Source organism: Calidris pugnax, unplaced genomic scaffold (genome assembly GCF_001431845.1).
Source record: "Calidris pugnax isolate Ruff unplaced genomic scaffold, ASM143184v1 scaffold56, whole genome shotgun sequence".
NCBI classification, from domain to species: domain Eukaryota; kingdom Metazoa; phylum Chordata; class Aves; order Charadriiformes; family Scolopacidae; genus Calidris; species Calidris pugnax.
The window spans coordinates 3491881-3515973 of record NW_015090839.1 but is presented as its reverse complement, the minus strand read 5'-3'; the positions used below and the strand labels follow the sequence as shown (position 1 = coordinate 3515973).

At 41.6% G+C, this 24093-nt stretch overlaps 1 protein-coding gene across 18 annotated transcripts in view; it reads left to right on the top strand.

The window, feature by feature from the left end:
* The window catches only part of NRXN3 (neurexin 3), a 925309-nt gene that overhangs the window by 231579 nt on the left and 669637 nt on the right, over window positions 1-24093 (top strand). For all 18 annotated transcript variants that reach the window (XR_001412019.1, XR_001412018.1, XR_001412017.1 and 15 more), the window contains 2 exons: window positions 16629-17067; window positions 22059-22442. Coding sequence is in view for 14 of the 18 variants with exons in the window: in XM_014941879.1 (XP_014797365.1) it covers window positions 16629-17067; window positions 22059-22442 (823 nt within the window). In the remaining 4 variants the exon portion in view is untranslated. The remainder of the gene's footprint in view (window positions 1-16628; window positions 17068-22058; window positions 22443-24093) is intronic.

Sequence of the window (24093 nt, the reverse complement as noted above, 5' to 3'; positions counted from 1 at the left end):
GTCTGAGAATTCCCTTCAACTGCCACTTGCTGCCTCCTCGCTTCCTGACCACACCAGTGTCTCCAACATGTAGTAATCAATAGTAACAGTAGTAAGAGTAATAATAATATAATAGTTGTGTTCTATTACTGGCATAGATTTTATGTTCAGCCTGGGAGAATGAAACTTGTTTTTAGAAGGCAGTGACTGTGCCTCTTACAACTCTTGCAGGAACATGCAGGCAAACTTTGCAGGGTGCAATTAACACAAGAGGGTTTATTCTCTTGCTTCAAGCTAATTTAAGTGTGTCACTTTCTGGGGTATAGTACTTCTACACAAGCAAGGAAGAACCTGGCAAGAAGCTGATGATCTGCCTTTAAGGGGCATGTCAGCTTAGGTGGAACAAAACTCTTTGGTAGCACAATGCAGAAACAGCAGTTCAGGACTTTTGGCTTCTTTTTGGCTTTTGTGAGGGACTAAGAGGATCTTGGATAGATATCTGCAACCTATCTTTCCTTTTGGAAACTCTTGGGAAATAATTCTTACTCTTAGTCATACCTGCTGATAGACCCACGTGCAAATGATGGGTTTGCAGTGAGAGGTGTCAGGCTTGTGGGTGCCCAAGCAGTATGAGATACATGCGCTTTCAAGGATCTTGGAATTGTATTATAAAGCCATACAGATCCTATTGACAGAATAACTGAGGAGTTAGGAAAATAACGTACCTGTTTTGGTTACTATCTCTATTGCTCCGAAAGGGAAAAGGGGAAGTGTGGGGTAGCCGAAATGCAGTGGTAGTACTGTAGGGGAAGAAAGAGTACAACACAGTATAGAAAACAGCAGCACTTTGTGTGTCATAATCATCATTGCTTGTCTTCTGCATTTGACTGCCTTATGTCTGAAGGACCCAAACCAAGCAGAACGATTCCCTCCTGGGAATGGTGAGACACAGCGACGCTGGGACGCATCATGGGCTGAACATACATTCTCTAGCAATTTACTTTTCAGCATCCACCTCTTTATATTCTGCACACTGGGCTTTGTATAGGATTGTTGTGGGTTTTTCCCCTTGTTTGCCTCTTTGAAGTAGTAGAATAATCAGAGCTGATGTTGTGTTATTTGGACTTGGAACAGAACTGCAGACAAGAACATGCCCAACCCAGGAGAGCTTACATTTCAGATACTCCACTTAGAAGCCCCTGTTCTGATTTACTATGCTTCCTCCCTCGTCTGTGCTCCTTTCAGGTTTGACTGTGCTGAGGTGACAGAAAAAGAACTGCATGAAGGAGCATGCTTAGCTCCTGCTAAGTCCAATGCAGCACACAGTCCAATGTGATGTACAGCAAAGTTAGTTCCATCTTCTGAACGGAAACCTCACTTCTAGATGTACTGGAGGGTGTGGATATGCAAAGGCTGAATATGCAGTTACAAGGATTTTTGTGTAATTTCTCCTCCACCAGTCTTTTCTCTAGGAAATAGTAACTCCATCCTTGAGTAAAGTGTTTCATGCAAAAAAATACACTCCTGCTTTCTGAGCTACCTTCAGGATAGGAACAGGTATAGCAGTTACCAGAATGACAAGCAGTTCGTTGACAGCACACCTGCATAAGAACATATGCATGTAGGGATCCACGTGCAGACAGTGTGCATTCTTGTAATGCTAATTGTAAGCACACTGAAGTTTTCTGTCCTGGAAAAATATGTGCATTGCAGAAGAATCACAGGTGGAGAGATGTGTACACATAGTAGCGTGCGTACAGACACTGTTTACAGATGTGTATAAACACATACATATGCCCTTAGTAGGTACCAACACAGAGATCCACTGTTCAGATCTATATGTGAGTATGTAAATACATATACATTCTTCTGCATGTATGCACAGTGTATGGATAAGTTTATGTAAATGCAAATATACATAGGCACATATTGGCAAACAAATATAGCATGAAAGCTGATTTCATGTTCAGACATCAGCAACCAGTCCTGCACTGACATACGTGTCCTTGCTCCCAGGATTTTTTTAAATTTTGTGGCTATGTCAGCCATTTCTTCTTATTCTCCTCTTTTTTCCTTCAGCAGACAATAGAACACAGAGTCAAGCTTTCTTGGTATATTAGAAAAAGAATGGTTGACTGATTTCTATGTATTTTGTGATTTTTTGACAATGCTCACTCTATTCAGGGAGAATGGAACTGCCATAGAGGAGAAACACTTGGTTCTTTAAGAGCGGCACATAGATGAAACAATCAGTTCTACCATTCTGGTCAAGGTGGCCTGGGTGATAATAAGAGCAGAGCCCCTTTCCCAGGCCCTTTCTCCAAAGAAGGTTACTCCAGAAATGGAAGTTCACCATGTTCTGAGACAGTTTGGTGCTGCCACAGTAGTGTCTCAGTGCTCAGGAAAGCTGTGGAAAGGTTGTTGGTGCTTGAACGATGAAAACGGGTGGATGGGCAAGTCCAGTTAGCCAGAAAGGATTAAAAGATTTAAATGGAGTATTTTGGCCAAACAATGGCTAAGGCAGATTTTGTTTTCTGCCTGTTAGCATTTGAACAATGTAAGCTCTATAGCTTAGGATGTGCTATAGGTCTTTCTTAAGCAGTAAGATAGTTCTGAGCAAAACAGAAAATGTAAGATAATATTATAAGTTAGGATTGTATCAAGTAAGTTTTCTTAGGTATGACACCAGTATCCCTCATATGTAAAACCTCATATGTAAAAAGCTCCACACAGAGATGTTAACCCTGTGCCTGGATGTATTTAATGGCATTGTAGGAAAAGTAGACAAACTGAGGGAAAAGTGTATTGCCATTTCATATTTATCTTATTGCATTTCAAATCTGAAAGAGGTTAGTAGATTATTTACACTGGTCTGTGTCACCAAAGCATTTCCTCTTTAGCTGTCCCTTAGGCACAGAGTAGTAATTAGAAAGCAGAGATATTCTGAACATCTGGTACCTTGCTGTATGAGTTGGCCAAGAGTATTTGGTTCCCTCTGTTTCACTTTCACTTTCTGTAATGGGGGAGAGTGGGCCTTAATGGGGGAGTGGGAGATAATACAGTTAGTTAACGTCAAGACACTAATAGTCACAGAGTAACTTAAAATGCCCTAATGCTCTGTCAGAATTTCTTATGGGAAGTGTTTTTACAATGGAGAGATGTATGTTTTCCAGCTCCCTTTGGGGAAAAGCCTGCCTCCCCTTTCCTTTTTTCTTTTTCTTTTTTTTTTTTTTTTTTAATAGAAAGATAAAAATACATAGTGATAGGGCCACTGCAGAGACAAAACAGTATTAAGAGCTCTCTGCATTTTGCAGAATCAGGCCCCGAATGCCTGGAACCAGCTGATCAGCTGCCTCTTTTGCCTGGAGCTCAGTGCTGACTCCAGCCCTGACCTCTCTCCTTACCCAAGAGCTCTTGCTGCTCCTGATTGCAGCACCCAGCTCCTTTTGAGGAGGAAGTGTTATCTGGAGCTGAATGGGCTGCTTAGGCCCTCATCTGTCTCCCATTTCTGATTCTCATTTCAGTGCTTCCACTGGAAAATGTCACCCTTTTTTTTGCCTGGGTTTTTTTCTCCTTTCACGTGCTTGCATTAATGCTCTCTCACAGCCTTCTGGCTGCGCTGGCTGCTCCTCCCCTCTTATCCCCCTGGTGCAAGTGCACTTGTGCTCCACACGCAGCTTCCCACCCAAAGCAAGGGATGCAGGGGAAGTTTTACCAACAGCCCCCACGGGCTCTGGCAGCTCCACTGGTTTTAATATTTGCACAGTTTTAATAATTTTCCCCACGAAACCTCTAAAGATGATGGGTTTAGGAAAACAAAAATAGATGGGCTAGACTTTCTGGCATCGTGGTAACTGGACTTACTTCCAAACAGAAGATAGTTTTGGGGTTTTTTTTTTAATTATTTTTTTTTATTTCCCCCCACCCCTCTTCCTTTTGTTAGTGCTGGGAGCTGTAGGGCAGGAGGTCATAGCTGAGAGTCTTTAGATACATGTAGGAAAAAGATGTACAAGAGCTTCTCGTTCTTTTTCTAGCATCAAGATGGGGTTATAAGATCACACTATTTTTCTCTTGTAGGTAGGGAATCAATTACATTTCCTGCCCCCTCCAGTAAATATTTAGCTCATCACCTCCTTGTTTTTGCACATTATTAAGTCCTAGTGCAGATAAATGTTTGGGGAATCCTACCCGAGGAGGGTTTGAGCCTTGTCCCATGCCTCGGAATATAAACAGAGGTGAGCAAAGACATCCTGGAGAGATGCCCGCCTTGGCAGGTTTTCGCACAGAGCAATGAGAGAGGCATTAAAAAAAACAGTGTAGAAACCCATAGTGTTTTAGTCTAGACGTATGGAGACAGGTTCTCCTCCTCCTCCCCAGACCATCTAGACCTGTGTAGTGCACTATGGCAGATGGTGTCAGCTGTGGGATAGTGCACTTCTTCAGCAGACCTGGAATGTCATTGCTCCCTCCCGGGAGGAGAGCCTCGCTGAAGGATGCCTCCTCCTTTGGCTGCCATTGCAGATGGAAGGAGATGCCAGTGTCCCTGCAACTTCTGTGCTAAGGCTGAGGGAGGGAGACACGCGATGGGATACAGCACCCCAGCTGCTATGGTCTGACTGCAGTGACACCACTTGAAGTTTGTGCACTAAGTCTACGCAATACTAAATCCACTAAATACTTCCTCTGTTGCTCTTATTGCAGTGTTATTTGAGCAGGGCTCGCTTTTAAGCATGTGCTCTCCCGTACGTAATGGTAAATGTTTTCAATTTGTTTTTTTCTGGACAAGTGACAAAACCAGAGGAAATGCCACTGTGGCTGGCACAATTTGCCCAGCACATTGGAAGCGCAGGCAGTGGGACTAATGCTTGACTGGCACGTGGAGACTGAGCTGCCTTCTTGTACCTGCCAGGGATATTCTTGTGAAGCAGGCTCAAGGCACATTGGCTAGGGAAGATAGGTAGTGGGGAAAAACTGCCTACCTGTACATAAGCAGTACCTATTCAGTATTTTCACAGAAGACTTTAAACATTGCTGTTCTCATTAAAACTCATTTTATCACTGAAATGAAAAGCTGAGTGAAATGAAGAGTTCCTGTCCCAAAGGAGGTTCCTTCAGCCCACATTTGTTTTCATTGCTGCTGATTAAGAGTTCCTTTAAAAAATGGTAATTCCTGAAAACTTCAGAATTGAATGAATCTGTAATAATCTGACATTCCTTAAATCAAATTATTTCATATTAATTATTGAGCTGACCCCAAACACTCTGGAGCCAGTTTAACAAGAATTGTATTTTCGTCTCCAGTGCTGTTCCATGTGGTAGATGTCCGATAGGAATCTTGTCCCCCATTCTCCCGCAGGGGCCAGAGTATTTGGTGAAGCTGCTTTGTGGCAAAACCAGTCATGAGTCCCTTCTGATGTCAGGTGGGACACTGACATTGCATCATGTGAAAGTATTTCCCTAGAGAGGGCAGGGCAGAGGTAAAAATGGGGGCCACTATTAAAAGTAAATGCCTGGAAAATACTGTTTTATGTTATGGTAAGTTCATACAAAAGCTTTTCTGTTAAGTTTGATGAAACTAAATGTGCTGGTTTGGGTTGCAACGGCTTGAGGTGAAGCATTTCATTGCGAATTCTCTGTTAGGAAAATGGAATTCTGTGTTAGCAAGCTGTCCTGATGGAAACATTCTCCCAGCCATACTAAACAGATCTATTTCCTGAGATAGGTCTTTTGTACTTGCACAACCTTAGGTGGATTTGAAACACAATGAAATGGCTAAGTAGAGTGTTATTTGCTAAGTCATTGTCTGATACAGTTTTCACTGTCTTGTGTAATAAGGTTCAAGCCTTAAATAATCAATGGGGCCATCCTAAAATAATTCCTCTCTGCCTTTCAGATGAAATCCTTAAGACACTTGACAGTAATCATTTCCTCACATACTCATCACTGAACCAAGCTAGACAGATTTAGCTTGTGCTAGCTAGACAAATCTGAGATTTCAGGATGTATTTGGGAGGAGCAGAGCATTCTGTAACTGGTGAATGTCTGTATAAGCTCAATACAGAACTGAATGTAATTGAAGTCAACTACTGCGGCTTTTGTGATGATGATTTCTTTTTTTTTTTTTACTTAACTCTAAAAAAGCTGTCAAACCTTCATTAGCTAGGAAGTTAATTTGTAAATTTAAGCTCTTTGAAATTGTGGGATATCAGAATTGTGTTAATATAAGGTTTATTCTACCTTTCTGTGCATTGAATTCTAGGAAAGTATTTAGCTACATAGTAATTTCACCTTTCTCATGTCCTGCCCACCCCCCAACACAGGATCATATAAAATACAACTGGAAAGGACCATGAGAGGTTATTTAATCCTTTCCGCTTCCTCTGTCCCAAGACAAAATCAATGACATATATGTAAGTCTTGACAGCAATTTGTTTAACCTATAATTAAAGGTCTCAGGTGATGGTTGCTCCTCAGGCAATCTCTTCCAGTCCTTCACTGTTCTTAAATTAAAAAGCTTTTACTAACATCAATTCTAACACTTTCTTGCTGTAATTTTTGCCCATTATTTCTCATCCTTTTCAGCATAGATACAAAGAACAGATTGTTCCTTTCTGCTTTGTAGCAGCCTTTTTATATTTGAACACTGCTATAATGTCTCCTTGCAGTTTTCTTTAGGTTAAAAGGAAGCAATACTTTCAATCTTTCTTCTATTTTCTAGACCTCTGCTTATTCTTATTGCTCTCCTCAGGACTCTTTCCAATAGCCCCACTCCTTTCTTGAAGCACAGTTGTCCAAACTGCACATGATCTCCAGCAGAGTACAGCATTGTCTCCTCCTATGTCTCCATACGTTCCAGGATGCCTCATTCAATCCCCCAATGAAGCATTTTCTATGTGTAGCTATTAAGTGTTTCTTTCTTCTATCTTCTTTTACCTCTGACAATACAGGCTCAATGTAGAACGTAGAATTTTCTCATTATTGTATATGCATGAGTGTTTGTAAAATACTGGCATATCTCCTCTATGCCCTTCTTATATCCAGAGATTTATTATAGTCACGTTGCTTTTCAGGACTAGCATGAAGTATGCCTGTGCCTATGGCCTGTGGCACGTATAAGGAGCATCGTAGCTGGCCGTCTTGGCTTCCCTGTCCTGCAGCTTTTATTCTTCTCTGTTACTAGGCAAATGGAGGGTGAATAGAACATGAAGCAAGAGAGTAGTTCAAGTTTGTGCACCTGAATCCACACTGAAATGGCCTAAATGCTTTGCCATGACACGAAGGTGAACTCTGCTACTGTCAAACGTCAGTTACTTTTACACCTAAATATTAAGAAGTATCAGCTAGTTTTTAGGAGCAGACTGAGAAATCCAAGTCAAATTTCTCAGAGCGTTTGTTTTAGCTTTAGAATAAATATGAATTACAGCTTTTGGCTAATTAGCACTTCTGCTAAACCAATTACATAGTTGGCCACCATAATGTGAGTAATATACTTTTGAAAATACTGAGTTTAGGTGGCTTTCTCACCATTGCTTAGAAAATCTGTGTAAAAGTGATATTTTAAGAAATATGGGAACTATACCTTATTTTCTGTGATCCCTTTCTTCACTTATTGCACAAAAGTTGAAGTTCCTGTAGTGGGGAAAGGACTTGACGCTTCCACCGCAAAAGAGCATTCATCCTTCAATCATAGTTGATGCTACAGCCAATTCTACTTATTCTTACTGTTCCCTGTGTTGTGCCTTTTTGGTAGCTGAAGAAAGGACTTAAGTCTCTGAGGCCAATATAGAAACTTTCAGCAGGATTTCTCTTGCAACTCTATAACGTCATGTATTTTTTCACAAATATATATAATTTTTAATGTTTCTGTTATATTTGTCTCAAGATGCAATTGTAGGGTCTACTATTCCCTTTGAAATTAACATTTGTTTCAGCAGTAGACCAGATGAATTAGCAGTCAGTGTATCCCAGCACGGAGGATGCAGAAACCTACCCATGTAGTAAAATAAATTATGTCCTTATTTCTACCTTTTAAAAGTCCAAGAACTAGGTCATTTCACAGCCCTGCTTTTCTGTAGTTTGAATGCTGCAATGCAACACTGAGAAGTAAGGCTGTAGAGCACTTGACATTTTAGTCACTTAGCAATATTCATAGCTAAATCAAGAAGCAGCAGGCTTAATATATGCACAAACGCATTGTACAGCTCTAGACACATATTAAAACTTCAATAAATAACTGAAAAGCAACTTTTTTTCCCCCTAAAGTTTGGAATCTGTCTCATTCATATATTTGGTTGGTTGTAAGGCGAAAAATCTTAGATCTTATTCCAAAAAGGCATAGCTAGAAATGTTAGGTCTTTACTTCAGTGTGTTCCAAGGTGAAAGATAAGGCAGCAAGATGGACTTTGATCTGCCTTAATCTGTTTAAGCTTGCTCTGGGGTACCCTGTGCGTGATCTGAGTTGGTGTTAACTCTGTAGTAACTGGGAATGCACTCCGATGTCCTGAATTCTCATGAGAAGCAGGGGCTTATTTTTTGGCTGAAAGGATAGTTATGACCACAATGAAGTACAGGCTCCTCTGTCCTCAGTATGTCGTAGCCTGAATTCTCATGAGAAGCAGGGGCTTATTTTTTGGCTGAAAGGATAGTTATGACCACAATGAAGTCCTCAGTATGTCGTAAGGAAGCATTCTTACTGGACCAGATGAAGAAATTCCACCCTGCCTTTTTTCAGCCCTTTTTTACTGGCACCTTGAATCTCTTTTATTTCTCTTACTTTGTATCCTACTTCAGGAAGTGCTCTCTGTCTGTCTTCCTGTAAGTCTTCTGAAATTAAATCAATCTCTCTTCTGGAGTTTTCCACAGAACTTGAAGTTATTCAGAACCTACTGTAAGGTGGAAAAAGATTTGTAGGGAAGCTTGAAATAGTTCTACCTTATTGTTTAAGCATTCTTCTCACCGTATTCCTGTTTTAAGCTGGGTAAACGCATGTTCTTTGATAAACATAACTCATATAGAATGTAGGATCTCACTACTTTAATCAACATAGCACAAATCATATTTGAGACTTTTGGGTTTCAGTTACTTATCATCAATGTTTGGTGCATTGTTTTTCACGACAAGCAAATTAACTCCTTTGGTGTGGTGAATGGTAATTGTCATTTTTTATTACCTGGATATAGTTGTTATTCCAGTGAACCATCAAATATGTTTAGACTAGGTATGCACAATCCATATATAGTTCTTTAAATAAGTATAGCAGCTTTAGTTACGTGTCACTGAAGCCTCGGATCGCTGCTTACGTAGTCGTTCCCAAACACAAAGCAAAGCGCTGTTAGCTGCTGTGTTTGTTTCCACTTGCTGGTTGGGGCAGGCTAGAAACACATAGTTCTGGTAAACCATCTGATAAACTGTCATTTTTTAAGCTGCAGGAACTTGTCTGGTTCAGTACAGGTGTCTTTAGGGAAGTCTTAGGCTCTAGGCTGAATGTCTTGCAGTGAGTCCTGAGAAGTGATACGGGTCGTTGGAAGTGAATGGGGGCAGCCTGTGACAGGAAAAAGCAATCAGTGATACACAGGATACAGTAAGTCAACAAGAACTGAACTTCAGAGATGCTCTTCCTCGTGCAGTGGGTTGACCCTGGCTGGACACCACCAGAGCCATTCTATTGCTCCCCTCTCAACTGGACAAGGGAGAAAAAATATAACGAAAGGCTCATGCAGGCTCTAGGCTGAATGTCTTGCAGTGAGTCCATCTGACAACTGATACGGGTCGTTGGAAGTGAATGGGGGCAGCCTGTGACAGGAAAAAGCAATCAGTGATACACAGGATACAGTAAGTCAACAAGAACTGAACTTCAGAGATGCTCTTCCTCGTGCAGTGGGTTGACCCTGGCTGGACACCACCAGAGCCATTCTATTGCTCCCCTCTCAACTGGACAAGGGAGAAAAAATATAACGAAAGGCTCATGCATTGAGATAAGGACAGGGAGAGATCATTCACTAATTACTGTGAAGAAGAGACTTCACTTGGGGAAAAATAATTTAATTTATTACCAATCAAATCAGAGGGGGATAATGAGAAATAAAAACTGAATCTTAAAACACCTTTCCCCTACCTCACCCTCTCTCCTTTTCCCAGGCTCAGCTTCACTCCTAATTTCTCTGCCTCCTCCTCTGGAGCAGCACAGGGCGATGGGGAATGGGGGTTGCGGCCAGTTCATCACCTATTTCTGCTGCTCCTTCTTTCTTAGGGGGAGGTCAGGAACAGACTGCTCCAGTGTGGGTCCCCCAGAGGATCACAAGTCTTGCCAGCAAACCTGCTCCAGCATGGGCTCCTCTCTTTCCATGGGTCCACAGGTCCTGACAGGAGCCTGCTGCAGTATGGGCTTCTCCTGGGGTCACGGCCTCCTTCGGGCATCAACCTGCTCTGGCACGGGGTCCTTCATGGGCTGGAAGTGGTTATCTGCTCCACCATTAACTTCCGTGGGCAGGGGGACAGGCTGTTTCACCATGGGCTGCAGGGGACTCTTTGCTCTGGTGCCTGGAGTACCTCCTCCCCCTCCTTTTTCACTGACCTTAGTATCTTCAGAGTTGTTGCTCTCACATATTCTCACTTCTCTCTCTGCCTGCAGTTTCTCTTGCACAGCTGTCTTTTTTTTTTCCCCTTCTTAAATATGTTATCCCAGAGGCGCTACCACCGTCACTGATTGGCTTGGCCTTGGCCAGCAGCGTGTCCATCTTGGACGTAGGGGAAATCAGACATAGGGGAAACTTCTAGCAGCTTCTCACAGAAGCCATCCCTGTAGACCCCTGCTACCAAAACGTTGCCATGCAAACCCAATACACCTAGCTAGCTAAACTTACACAGCCTTCAGGTTATTGCTCTTTTTCATGATGGTCATCTCATTTGCCGGACTATAAATGGCCATTTCCCTTTGGACCATGCCTGTGTCAGCCTGCACTGAAAACCATCTTTCCTACTTAATAGCACCAAGTTGGAGAGGAGTTTTTATGTTGGCCACTGTCCAAGTCTAGCACATCATTTTTCCTCACTTTTGTTGCTCCCTCTCTATCTGCATCTTCACTTGATTGCAGAGAGACGCTTTTCATCGTTGTGAAAAGCCATCTGATTAGAGCTCTCATTAACCCATATGTGAAGCTTCTTGTAAGTTTAGCTGGAGAAATTCCTTGAATGCTTCAGAATTGCAAAGTTGCCATTTTTAAGAAACCTCAAAGCTAGATTGCCAATTTGTTTTAGCTTAGCTTAAAACAAACTCTTCTTTCTCAGCAGATTTAAAGGAAACCTAATTTACTGTATATCTTTTTATCCCTCAAAATGTCTCAGATGTCCTGGAATTCTACTGCTGTTTATCAAAGACTATGTGTGTCTGGACTATCCTGACCCTGACCAACTGTCTATACTGGTCCAATTCATTAAACAAAGGCACTGAATAGTCAAAAAATTCCTTTCTTAAAGTGTATTTAGAAGCCATCCTCATGGAAAAGAAAAAAAAAAAAAAACCACAACGTTTTTCTCATTGTTCTAATTTCATTTTTGGAATATAAAGCTATTTTAAGATTGAAAATGAAGGTTACTTTTCAAATGGCTCAGTGCATAGCTTTTGCTAGTCGTTTTCTTGTCATTTCTCTTTTCTATCTTCCTTCCCGGAATAATTGTAAAGTGGATGTGTTTGTCTGTACCAGGAATCATCTCCTTGACTCCCTTAGGCCTCTTGACCTTCTCTGATACACATATCAGACACAGGATGAAACAGGCAAGATCAGCTATGTTCAGAAAGCCACCTGATACAAATGTATGGGCGCTGCTTTCATTGCTATGCTTACTTCTAAGTTGTTATGGAAGCCATGTCCTAGAGTGACCCTAGAAGACTATGTCCTAGTGAGGGGCAGTTCTTCGAGTCAGTTATGGCCTCATTTGGAGTTAAAGAGGTGTGGGTTTCAATCAGCATTTTGGTATACCCTGAAGAGCCCTCAAGTTACTTCGGAGATTGCTGGTAAAATGAGAGTACGAGGTAGGAAGTCTAATGCCGATGGTAGGGTCTACTGCTGGCAGACAGCTTCCTCAGGGAAATGTGAAAACGTTTCTTCTCTGGCTTGCAGCAGGTGACTCTCTAAGAAACTAGTTCTTGAAGCTCGTACATTTGGAACTATAGAATCAAGTTTTTTGTCCTGGACTATTTACTTGCCTTCCTTTTTAATGAGCTGTGACAAGGTAGGACCACAATCATATGAAAAAGCCTCACTGAAAGTACTAGTGGCAAGTCAGACCAGAATTGACACAAGTATCTTCTTTACCAAGCAGTTTTAACATTTGGGAAGGGTGTGTTTCATCTATCCTGGAAAACTGCACTGAGGCATCTGTTGATTTCATTAAAACACAAAGATTCATAGGTTATGAGGCCAGAAAGAGCCATTATGATAATCTAGGCTGATTTGCTATATAATTAATTCCTGTCTCACTATGTCTTTTAGAGAAAACAAGATATTATTTTAATTTAAAGTTTGCCAGTAGCAGAGAACACACCATAACCTGTAGTAAATTATTTCAATAGCAAATTACCCTCATGTAAAAATAAGTCATAATATTTTAAAATATGAATTTCTCTAACTTCAATTTCTAGCTCCCGGATCCCATTATTCTTTTGTCACATGGATTGAAGAGCTCTCTATTGCCAAATTCCATTTTCTGCACAGGCACTCGTAGATGGTAATCAAATCACCCTTTAACCTCTACCTATTAAACAGACAGAATTTGAATGTTCTTCACTATGGGACATGCATTCCAGTCATTTAATTATATTCCCTTTTCTCATTCTTGAACCATTGGTTTAACAATTGAACTGTGGATATCAGAAGCTGCCTCAGTGTCTCATTGCTCAAGCCAGAAATGCAGTTGTCTCTATTCCTGCTCAGGATTCACCTTGGTTTTACACCCAAGGATTATTTTTATCCTTTTGTTTATAGTGCTGAGAAGTACCTGATTATACATCAAGATCTTGATGTCCAAATGTGGCTGTTAGTGGTACCTCAAGTCAGCTTTGTGAACACTTGTAATTTTCCTTAAATATAGGTGCCTTTTAAATTTCTTAAGCTAGGTTGTGGGTTTGAGTTTGTTTAAAGAAAATACTGTAGAACAAAAAGCACTTGAATAATAGAGATTCAGATTGGGGTGGATCTGTTTCTTTGAAAAGATTGAATTCAAAACTCTTGTACCTATTCAAGACCCTTTCTCCTCCCTTCCACAGGTCTTACTTTGTACTTGATTTCTTGGTCCTTTCTTTCAAACTTGCTCTCATGATCCTCCCTCCATTGTTAGTGACTTTCTGGGTTACAATTAACTCCCTGTAATTTTCTCTAGATCCTTTGAAAGTCTTTTGCCTCAAGTATTCTCCAGCTGTGGTGCTGGTATGACTAATGAAATACAAGACAGTGTGCAGCAAACCCCAAACAAACCCAGAGACAGACCTTCTGTGTTTCCCCAGAAAAGATGGGAATTGTTGCCCAAGTATCAAATATGTGAAAGGGGGAGATGTACCCTGTGCGTGGCTCAGCTGAGAGCTGGAAGCTGTCTCCCTGTATGTGATCATATTCCTTCTACCACCAACCTGCAGAGGTTGCTGAAAGCAGGTCCCCGAGTCATAGTTAGATACAGCCCAGCACCAGGCATCAATCACATGTAGGGTATTGTGCCACCTGTCTGCTCCTCTTATATGGCCAAAGGCTGGGTCAAGGTCCAGTTTAGAGGAGCATTGGTCTGAGCAACTGTTAGCAGTACCCTATAAGGGCAGTTCTATGTTAGGTTCATTGAAATCACAGTTCATTCAGGCTTTGCATTCTCTTGCCCACCAAAGCAACTCCATACTGGGGTGAAACCAAAAATGCAATGTTGTGCTGCAGTTATACCAGTCAAGGAGTCCCATATGTATGTCCTGGCAGAAGGACTCTGTCCACAGGAGCTTATTTCCAGTTACCCTCTTTTCCAGGCTGTCCCTGCAGTGAGATAAGAAGTAGAGTGTGCAACCTACTAGACATGTAGATTTATAAAGAACGTGAGAAAAGCCTTAGTGAGCCTGAAGAAGAGTCAATCCATTTACCCAGTGTTCTCCCTGCAGTGACAGGTGGGGTGCTATTTAGGGAGAGCATGTGAACATGACTACTATCAGTGGTGCCTTCCCCTAACATTCCCACAACATCCACTGCTATTGGATTAAGAATATTGGAAGGTCCATCTGTTGCTTTTCCCTTTAATATCAGTTTGTGGACTTGCTGTCCATTTATCTTTCTGGTTCTTTTTGTGGCTGCTGATGCTCTCTGCTTCCACAACCTTCTGTGGCAGCAAGTGCCAGAAGTTCACTACCCTCTGTGTAAATAAATACTTCTCAAAATCTATTTTAAAATGATACCCTACAGATTCCAGTGAGTGCCTCTAGTTCTATTATTGCTGGATTTGGCAAGGAGCAGTTCTATATTAACCTTCTCCGTCTTCAATCATATTTTTCCCAGGTCCTCTCCAAATAAAAGAGCCCCAGCCTTTTCAGGCCATCCTTGTATAGCATCCTCCTTCACCCTCTTAATTGTTCTATTTATTTTCCTCTGTAGCTTTAGCTCCTCTGTTTCCCTGAGCTGCAGAGACAGGACTGCACGCAGCGCCCAGAACTAGTGTTTGTGGAAATCACTGGACTTTCTGTGCACACAAAGTATGTGCAGAAGTCCTGGGCAGTCCAGGTAGCTGCAGGAGCACGGACTCCATCTCTTGCTCCTCACGTGTGAGTTTCCAAGGTACAGAGGCAGCTGCAGCTCCTCTCTGATGGTTGCCTGAGGGGCACCTCCTTGTCGGGCAAGAGGGGGAGGCTGTATGAGAGGGGGAGCCTTGCTGAGTCACTGGAAGGAGGTGTATGGTCTGTCAAGCGAGAGCGTTTGACATGGTTAATCCGTAGAATGAGACTACTACCGTCCCACAAATTGAAAATATATTTTATTCCTTGTTGCAGATATTAATAGACTTGACGTTTTTGAAGTCTGCGTGAGGGCAGAGCGCTTTAGTGGGAATTGGAGCAAAACAAGCTATTGTGGGTCAATACTGTCCTCTACTGGGAGGAACTACAGCTTCGTGCCATGACTCAAATGGGAGCTAACAACTGGCTTCTTATTTCACTCATATGTAGGGTGTTTGCTTTTGCAACAGGAAAATCTGATGCTGGGTGGACTGCACTAGGGAAACTCTCCTTCAATGCTTAGTGACAGCTGGAAATTCTTCACTTGCTCTAAATGAATTGAATTGTGATTTAATTTGTTTTTCATCCCGAGGTTACCTACTTTAGAAGCTTATCGCTCATTCTCTCCCTTGTTTGCCTTTTAATATTTACTGCACACTCATTTCTCTGAATTTCCTTTATTCTTAGAATTAACAATGCATATCTCTTTTCTCTTCTTTTTTCATAGCAAATTGCTGACAGCTCATCCTGCTAGCGTTTTGCAAGCAGAAATCAAATGTGTGCTATGTATATGCTGTATGTAATAGATACAAAGTATTATAAAATAATGACTCCTTAGAAGAAATCAGTCTTCAGTATTGTCGTAGAACATGAATTCAATCAAAATTGTGCTAGTTGCAAAAATGCTTTTGCTTGCTGTATGTGCCAGCTCTGGGTTCAGGAAGCACAGAAGGTGGTTGAGAAGAAGTACAGTTTACAAATATTTCAGTTTTGTGCCTTCTCCAGTCCCTGCCTCTGTGAGAACAGTTCGGGGCAGAGAGGAGTCCTCTTTGCAAGGAATTAATTCTGTACCCATGAGAAAGAAAAGTGCAGGAGGTCTGGACTCCTGAGCAAACCAGGCACGCTCAGGAGTGCTTGCCTGTTTGGGACTCTTGTCTTGCCAAATTTCCATCCATGTAGCAACAGAGTCCACAGTTCTGGTCCTCAACCCAGAGAGAGTAAGTGTCCAGGCACTGAATATGTACAGGCTTTTGTGTGTTAGCACAGAGAGCATAGGTTTCTTGAAGCGAGGGTAGGCTGTGCAGATATTTCCATAGGAAGCTTGTGCCTATAGCGATCTAAGATTTCTTGGTCAGAGAAATATTAGGTCTTTATTTTTTTTCTTGTATCTCTTTAGGAGCCACAGGGCAATCGCCAACAGTTCACAGCAACTCGCTTGAATTTTTTTGCATCCCTCTCCTGGTAGTTAAGTGGGCTTACAGGAATAATAGAGAAATGACAGTGGTGGTACAGAGTTCCCTGCTGTGGCTAGCGGAAATGGACATGGAGGTTACACTTTGTTATGTATTTTGTATGGTATTTATGCAAATATAACAGCATGATACCAGACACATACTGTATTTCATGTACAAAAGCTTTTACAGCAGAGTGGGCCTGTGGTAGAGTTAATTGTTCTCACTGTCCTTCAGTTAAATGTTCTCTTCTGCCTACTTATCTCATCTATAGTCATTGCAAAGTACCCGTTGCTGTCATTTCTACACACGCTCCTGGTTGTCATCATGTCAGACTCTTGTATGGTCTCCTTTCTGCTCCCCACTGCCTTTTGGGAGAAGTTTATCTCCCATGGCTGAAAGTAATTGGGGTATTTGTACTGTATGCAGGATTGATGTATGATATTTTTCCTTGTATCTGGCAGGTTGTTTATAAGAATAACGACATTCGTCTGGAGCTGTCTCGCTTGGCAAGGATTGGTGATACGAAGATGAAGATCTATGGGGAAGTGAAATTTGTATGTGAGAATGTGGCTACACTGGATCCCATCAGCTTTGAGACACCTGAGGCCTATATTAGTCTGCCTAAATGGAATACCAAAAGGATGGGCTCCATCTCGTTTGATTTCCGAACCACTGAACCCAATGGACTGATCCTTTTCACTCATGGCAAGCCTCAGGAGAGGAAAGATGCCAGGAGCCAGAAAAATACAAAGGTAGACTTCTTTGCAGTTGAGCTTCTAGATGGGAACCTCTACTTGCTGCTGGACATGGGCTCTGGGACCATTAAAGTCAAGGCCACCCAGAAGAAAGCCAATGATGGAGAGTGGTATCATGTGGATATTCAACGAGATGGAAGATCAGGTAGAGTGATGCATTCTCCTTAAGTAGATTCATCTTTCTGATCCAGACCTAGGGCTGTGTATTAATTCTCAGAACCTTCAAAAGATATGAGTCAACTTCTTACAAAAGCTTAGTGTTACTCCAGTGATGTTTATCCAGCAAAGCAAAGATGCGAATGGCTAGGTTTTCATTAAATGTTTAGTGTGAACTTTGGATAGCATATTGCAGAGACAGTCTATTAATATTTTATTCACAATCTTTAGATGTTCTGGACCTATCTTTGCAATTACGTACATAATTATAGTGAAGACTTCTTTGTTAGGCCATAGTAATCTTTAAGATCTTTCAGAACCATGATTATTTAGGTTTTGATTTAAGAAATTCTTACTGATCTACTTTGGGTTCCTGTTCAAAAAGGAACTTAGTAGAAGCTAAGTGAAAACTTGTTGCTGTGACCTAATATCACCATCTTTTCCTGGATCCTGTGTCTTTAAAGAGCAGGGATTTGTAATCTTGTCGTAAGGAAAATAAAAGTAATGGTGACAACCAGTGACAAAATTATGGCAACAAATCAACATTTTCATCCTGTTCTGTTTCCTGTAGCATCTTGTAGTTTTCGGTTAGGTTTCCTTACTCTCTCTTGGATGCAAAATTCTAATCTGAGTCAGGTTCTTATTTCCTTTGCAGCTTCTTATTTGTAAAAAATGTGGTTTATTTTATTTCTAATAATATACCTACCATGCAGTTACCAAGAGATGGGGGGTTCTTTTGTTTGTTTCTAGTGCTGGACATCAAGCTAACGTACTCTTGTTGTACTCCGAAATTGTCTAAGGAAAACAAAATTATCAAATACTGTAACTTAATGTTGAAAATTTGCGAACAATTGTACTTGGATTCTCCCTGAACTGTTGGGATCTCAAAGCCTGGCTGTATATCCCTTCGTAGAGAAATTTGTTTACATTTGCAAGTGGATTTGGGATTTGTCTGGTGATCTCCAGATGATAGCTTTAGGTCCCTAATTTTATGTTTCCAGTTGCTGAATACCATCGGTAGAGAGAACACAGTGCTAGAATTTGCTTCCCTTGGGTTTTCAAGAGAGCTGAGTTTTAGATACCATGCAAAGCGTAGCTGTTTGAACAGGTCTTTGCCTGAAGCTAGTTTTCACTTTGATGATGTAAGGAGTTTCTTTGTATTTGGCGTGATGCGGTGCTCTACTAGGACTTAGTATCTGTGGTTATATATTGCTGTCTCCTAAAGACATCGATAGGAACATTTTATAAAGGAAGCCATAAATAAATAAATGGAGCTTTGATTTCTTTAGAGTTGCTAAAATTTAATTAACTTCCAAGGATAAACTCAATTATTTGCATTCAGTATTGCCTTTAGTTTTGCTTGCTCGCTTGGGGACTGTCTGGTCGCTGGAGAGGCAGCTGCAAAAGGAGAAGTAACAAAAATGACACTAACCTCTCTGCTAAGTTTGTAAAAACCTAGGAAGGGGGGCACATGTTCATTTGGACTAGGAAGGTGTGACAGATGGCATTGCTACTTGGGGATGGAGACTGTAGGACTGATTGTTTGTTGCTTGATAGGGAGGTTTGTGATGTTTGTCACTGATTAGAATTTGAATTTTGAATTGAAAGTGCTTTGCTCCACAACAATGAACAGATTTGTACATTATTGTCTTTTTTCTTTTTTTTAAAATCGCATTTTCTGATGGCGAGTACTAGGTTAATGGTCCTAGTGACTGATGTCTTGTAGCCCCAGAAAACCTGGATAACTGGCATCAAGTATAAACAAGTATCAAGTATCAACCACGCTTATCCAGTGGTGCTTTTGATAGGTGTGAGAAGTAAGTTCAGGATCTCTTCTTGTTTAGTCCTTGGCTTTTCTCCCACGTGCAGACCAGAGAACAGTTACACCTTGGAGATTTATTATTTTCCATTTTTTTAAATGTGGATGCCTGTCATCTAGAAACTGAACTGAAATAATGAACTTACTTAATGTAGGCTACAAAACACATGCTGGGGTTTAATGAACTAGTGATCTAGAGGTTACTCATTACTAAAGCAGCCAGGCTTTTATTAGGTGTCATCTCTCCCATTCTTCTTCCCATTTCTCTAACAGTCCAAAACTTCATGCTCTGCTGAGTTTAGTAAAATAGCCTAAAAATTCAAACATTCACTACTGCAATATACTAAGGCAGGAGCTCAAATTCTGGGGAAGCATGGCAGTCATGCTGGAATAACCTTTGGAACCTCTAGTCCCTTTAAGCTTTGTGCATGCTTTGGTCTGTGTTGGCTGCCAGAGCAACAAAAGCTGTTTTTTCTCTCTCCTCTGAGAGGAGCTGACAGCGTGGACACGGACACCTAGTGTCCTGTAACCTTCCTGTCCTTGGGGAAAGCTCCTACAAAGTGCCCACAAAACCTGCCACAGTTTCTAGCTGGGGAAGACGGAGCAGGTTACACAAGGCAACGTTTTCAGCTGGTCATCGACTACAATATGCACATGTTGTCCCACCCACTCAGACATTAAAAATCTTACTGGAAGGTCTGGTCAATGGTTGCATCAGTGCACTGCTTTGCATACTGGCTCTGCCCTCGGTAACTGGAGTCTCCTGTTCCATTTGTTCTTTAGCCCTGCACAAAGTGCCTAAGGGACTGGAAGGGAGATGCTTCGATGCTTCTGATTTCTCAAGATGGGATGTGATCTACCTAAACAGAGTTATAAACATGGATTTGGAGAAAAAAAGAGAGAAAAAAAGAAAAAAAAATGGGGGCAGAATAGGACATTAGCTCATGTTAACTCTTAGGGCCAATTCAGAATTTCTACATTTCAGCAGCTTGGTCTCAAAAGTGCTGTGCATCTAAGCTTCTACCATCTCCTTGCAGGAACAAGAGCAGGCAGAAAGTTGAGGCTGCTGTCTAGCCTGTTTCCTTTCATCATCTCATGCTCTTTCTCCAGGTTTTACACTTTTCCTTGGTATATCTAGTATTTCTTCTCTTTTGGGGAGTTTTCTTTACCTTTGTGGGTTTTTCAGGTGGTGTTTGTTTTCTCCATAGTAGCAGCTGTTTGGAGCTCAGCCCTCCCATATTTTGGTTTGTTCTAGTCTTTGCAGTAATATGTGTTCCACAGGCTGCTTTTGAGGAGTAACAGTGGAGATGCTGGAAGGGGGGCTGTGATCCTGTGGCTCCGTGACACCCTGCCTTTATGACTGTAGGTGTATTGTCACATCTTCTCTTTACTTACTTTGTAAAAGGGAAAATGTCTGTGGTGCTGCAGCTTGTTTTTACAAAATGATTCATCAAATAACCTTGGTTCTCTTTGAGCCTTTAATTTGTAACGCCTCTGTTGCTTCTGGCACTCTGCTGCTTCTGACATTATTCCTAAATTATTACTGAACATCACACACATGAAATACCTTGTATCTCTGTCATACATGCTGTTCTTTAAGAAGACACCTATTACAGCTGAAGAAAAAGCATGTGTACACGACTGCACTTTCTCACAGAGACACAAAATAGAGCTAACTCTATTAACTAAACTCTCCCACCTTATCGTAGGGGTGTATGATAAAAAAGCAATGATGTGGAATTAATCTTAAAGCTTGGATAGTTGTCTCTGAGGACAGACCATCTTAATGACAAGGCAATTGGATGCAATGATTTATAGCTCGGGAAAGTGAATTGCTGAGTTTTAGCTGAGTGTCTGGTGGGCAGATGTCCCTATCACGAAAGCTCTGAAAAGTCCCCTGCTCTGGGATGTGAGACACCTGCATTATGTTCCCTTTTTCTCTTTGGATGCACTGTCTGACCTTAAACAACTCACTTCACTTCTCTGCACCTACTTCGTGCATTCTGATTATATTTCTGTATTATATGTTTAGATTATTTAATGTGCTGGGACAATTTCTTGAAATATACAGGAATCGCCTCAGTGCAATATGCCCGCATCTTGCTTGGAGCATATGGAAGCCACTACAGATTTAATAATAACTGTTCTTCAGAGATAACCTTTATCTTTCTCTACTTTGATTTTCCTGTTAATAAAAAGGAAGTTAGATTACTTAACTTTCTTTGTAAAACCATAGAATAATTTCTTTTGGAACAAACTTCTGGAGATTTGTAGTCCAAACTCTGCCGAAATCTAGGCTTTCTTCAGGGTCATGTCCAGTTGTGTTTGAATGCCTTCAGGATGGTGATTCCACAACCTCTCTGAAGTTTATGTTCCCACGTTTGACCACCCTCATGGTGGTGTCGTGTTCCTTTCTATGGAGTTGAAGTTTCCTCTGCTGCAACCTGTGCGAATGCACACCGATGACTCGTGTTCAAATTGTTGTCCACCATATCCCCAGGTCCTTTTCTGCAGAGTTGCTCCTTAGCCTGAACTTATGTGTAAGGCTATTCTGCCCCATGTGTAAGGTTATTCTGCCCCATTGTATTTATTTCTTGGTGATTTACGTCAAACATTTCTAGTAGTCCTTTGCTCCACCTTGTAAAGGTTTCTCTGAATGGTAGCCCTGTGCTTCCTCCAATGCACATCCCCAATTTGATGTTATCTACAAACTTGATGAGGGTCTATTATTTCCGTCATCCAGGTCCAGCTTTGGAGGTACTGATGAAGTGTTTTCTGGAAGAGCTATGTAATGGGAATTAATACACTTTTACTTATCTTGTTTCTCTCTAGACCTGATACCATCAAACTCCTGTACGTTCTCAGTAAATCTGTGCTTTGCTGGATGAATACCATTGAATAATGCTCAGTTTTTACATGTTATTATTTAGCCATTGCCTTGTTATGCTCGTGTCCCTATGATGCAAGTTGGGATACACACACGTGTTGATTGGTCACTGCATGGAACTTCTTCTGGCCTGTGGTTCAAGAGAAGAGGGAGCTGTGTAGAAGACACTGTCTTCACTCTCCTGCCCTGAACCTCACTCAGTTATTGGGAAAAAAATGAACTAGACTGAGACTGTTAGTGAAAGTGTTGCTGTCGTCTTCTCCTCCTCCTCTAGGTACTATCTCAGTGAACAGCAGGCGCACCCCGTTCACCGCTAGCGGGGAGAGTGAGATTCTCGATCTGGAAGGCGACATGTACCTCGGTGGGCTGCCGGAGAACCGGGCAGGTCTCATCCTTCCCACAGAGCTCTGGACAGCCATGCTCAACTACGGCTACGTCGGCTGTATCCGAGACCTGTTCATCGATGGGCGAAGCAAGAACATCCGGCAGCTGGCAGAGGCCCAGAACGCTGCCGGGGTCAAGTCCTCCTGCTCCCGCCTCAGCACCAAGCAGTGCGACAGCTACCCCTGCAAGAACAACGCGCTCTGCAAGGACGGCTGGAACCGCTTCATCTGTGACTGCACGGGCACCGGCTACTGGGGTAGAACGTGCGAGCGAGGTAAGCTGAGTTTTCTGACCTCAGTTACACAGAGCCGAAGGTATGCAGAACTAGGACAAAATCCAGTGTTTCCATAAGACTTTCCCCTGCCCTTGTTGGTCTTCCCAGTGCTAAGTTCCAGTTCCCACAGTAAGAAAGGTTTCTTCTCTGAACATTACCTTCCAGTCTTTTCCACCTTCATTTCATGAGCTTATGGTCTTCATCTGCCATGTCACTCCCTATGCCTTCTGAAGACCTTGTCTTCAGGTTCCAAAATTTCTTTGACTGAATATGATTTGTCTCCTAAGGCAGAAAATGATGCTGCATGTGAGAAGTCTCAGGCAAATTACTTGAATACTTGAAACAGTACCGAGTGTGAACTTCAGTTATGGGCATTTTTCTTGCATAGGACAGATGATGTATCCCAGTTCTGTCTAGTCTTCCTCTTGTTTGCATGGTAGGATTTCCTTGATGGCCATTAATGGTAAAGCCAGCAAATGAAATACTGTTAACAGCTACATGTCTCCAAGTTCACCTCTGATAAGGCAAATCTGTAAGAGGTGTTTGGAGAGTCTCTGCATCTTATCTATACTCATGCTCACTTGTGATTTAAAGACGTATGATTGGAGATAGGAGACACAAGTAATGCTGGTATAGGCAAGCATAATGTCTGTGTTCTAGGCCACATGGAAAGGAATTTACTAATTAGGGTATCTGAGCTATATATTTCTCAAATACCAGGAAGTTCCATTAGTTTTTGTTGTCCTTATGGTGCGGGTGCCACCCTCAGAAGGAGGTAGGTGAGTGGTTTTAAAAAAAGCGATGGAGCTAAGATCACTTAGAAAAGAAAATACTTCCTAAAGGGTGTTTTCTTATATTGAAACTAATCTTTCAGTTAATATTTGGCCATTAGCACTGCATTCTGGCTGAACTCCACTCATAGTACACCCAAGAATTACCTGTAAACCATTAGCAGAGTCTTAGGACTTTCAGCCCCTTCTTTCTATTACGTTACTTGGCATCATGGCCTAATGGTCATAGCGTGTATCTTAGAATTGGACATTCAGATATTTTTGAGCTTCTGTCATGAATATTTGAGAAGTTCCTTTCCTACTCAGTGTCCTCCCCATGTATTTTTTAATACTGATCCATAGTGCTGTGCTGCTTACGAGAAAGAACGTGAAAGTTCGGTACAGTGCGTAAACTATTATGCGCTGTATTGAGATTTGTAATTCATTACAAATTCATTACCCCAGAGGATTTTCTTCTTTGCAGGAAATTTTTGTTAATGGCCAAACTTCTTCCTATAAACTGGATGGGGTTTTTAGGTTTTACAGCACAAGATCTATGATCATTCATAAAGCTTCTCACAACCAGCAATTTGTAGCACGCTGCCCTAAGCAGCAATAGTAGTTAATTGCCAGTGGTCCTTAAAACAGCTGAGGCATCAACAGTGCCATCCGTGCTGTGAGGACATGGGTGAAAATGTAAGATTCATGGGCATTGGATATGCCAATGTCAGTTCAGCAGTTCTCTCTTATGGACTGTGTTGGATTAGAAGATTCTGAAAATCACCAGAGGTTTTCTTAAGCACAGTCTTGGGAATTGTTTCGGCCAACTATTGTGTGATTAGGTTTTAGACACACATAATTAAAAGGCGCTACCATAAATG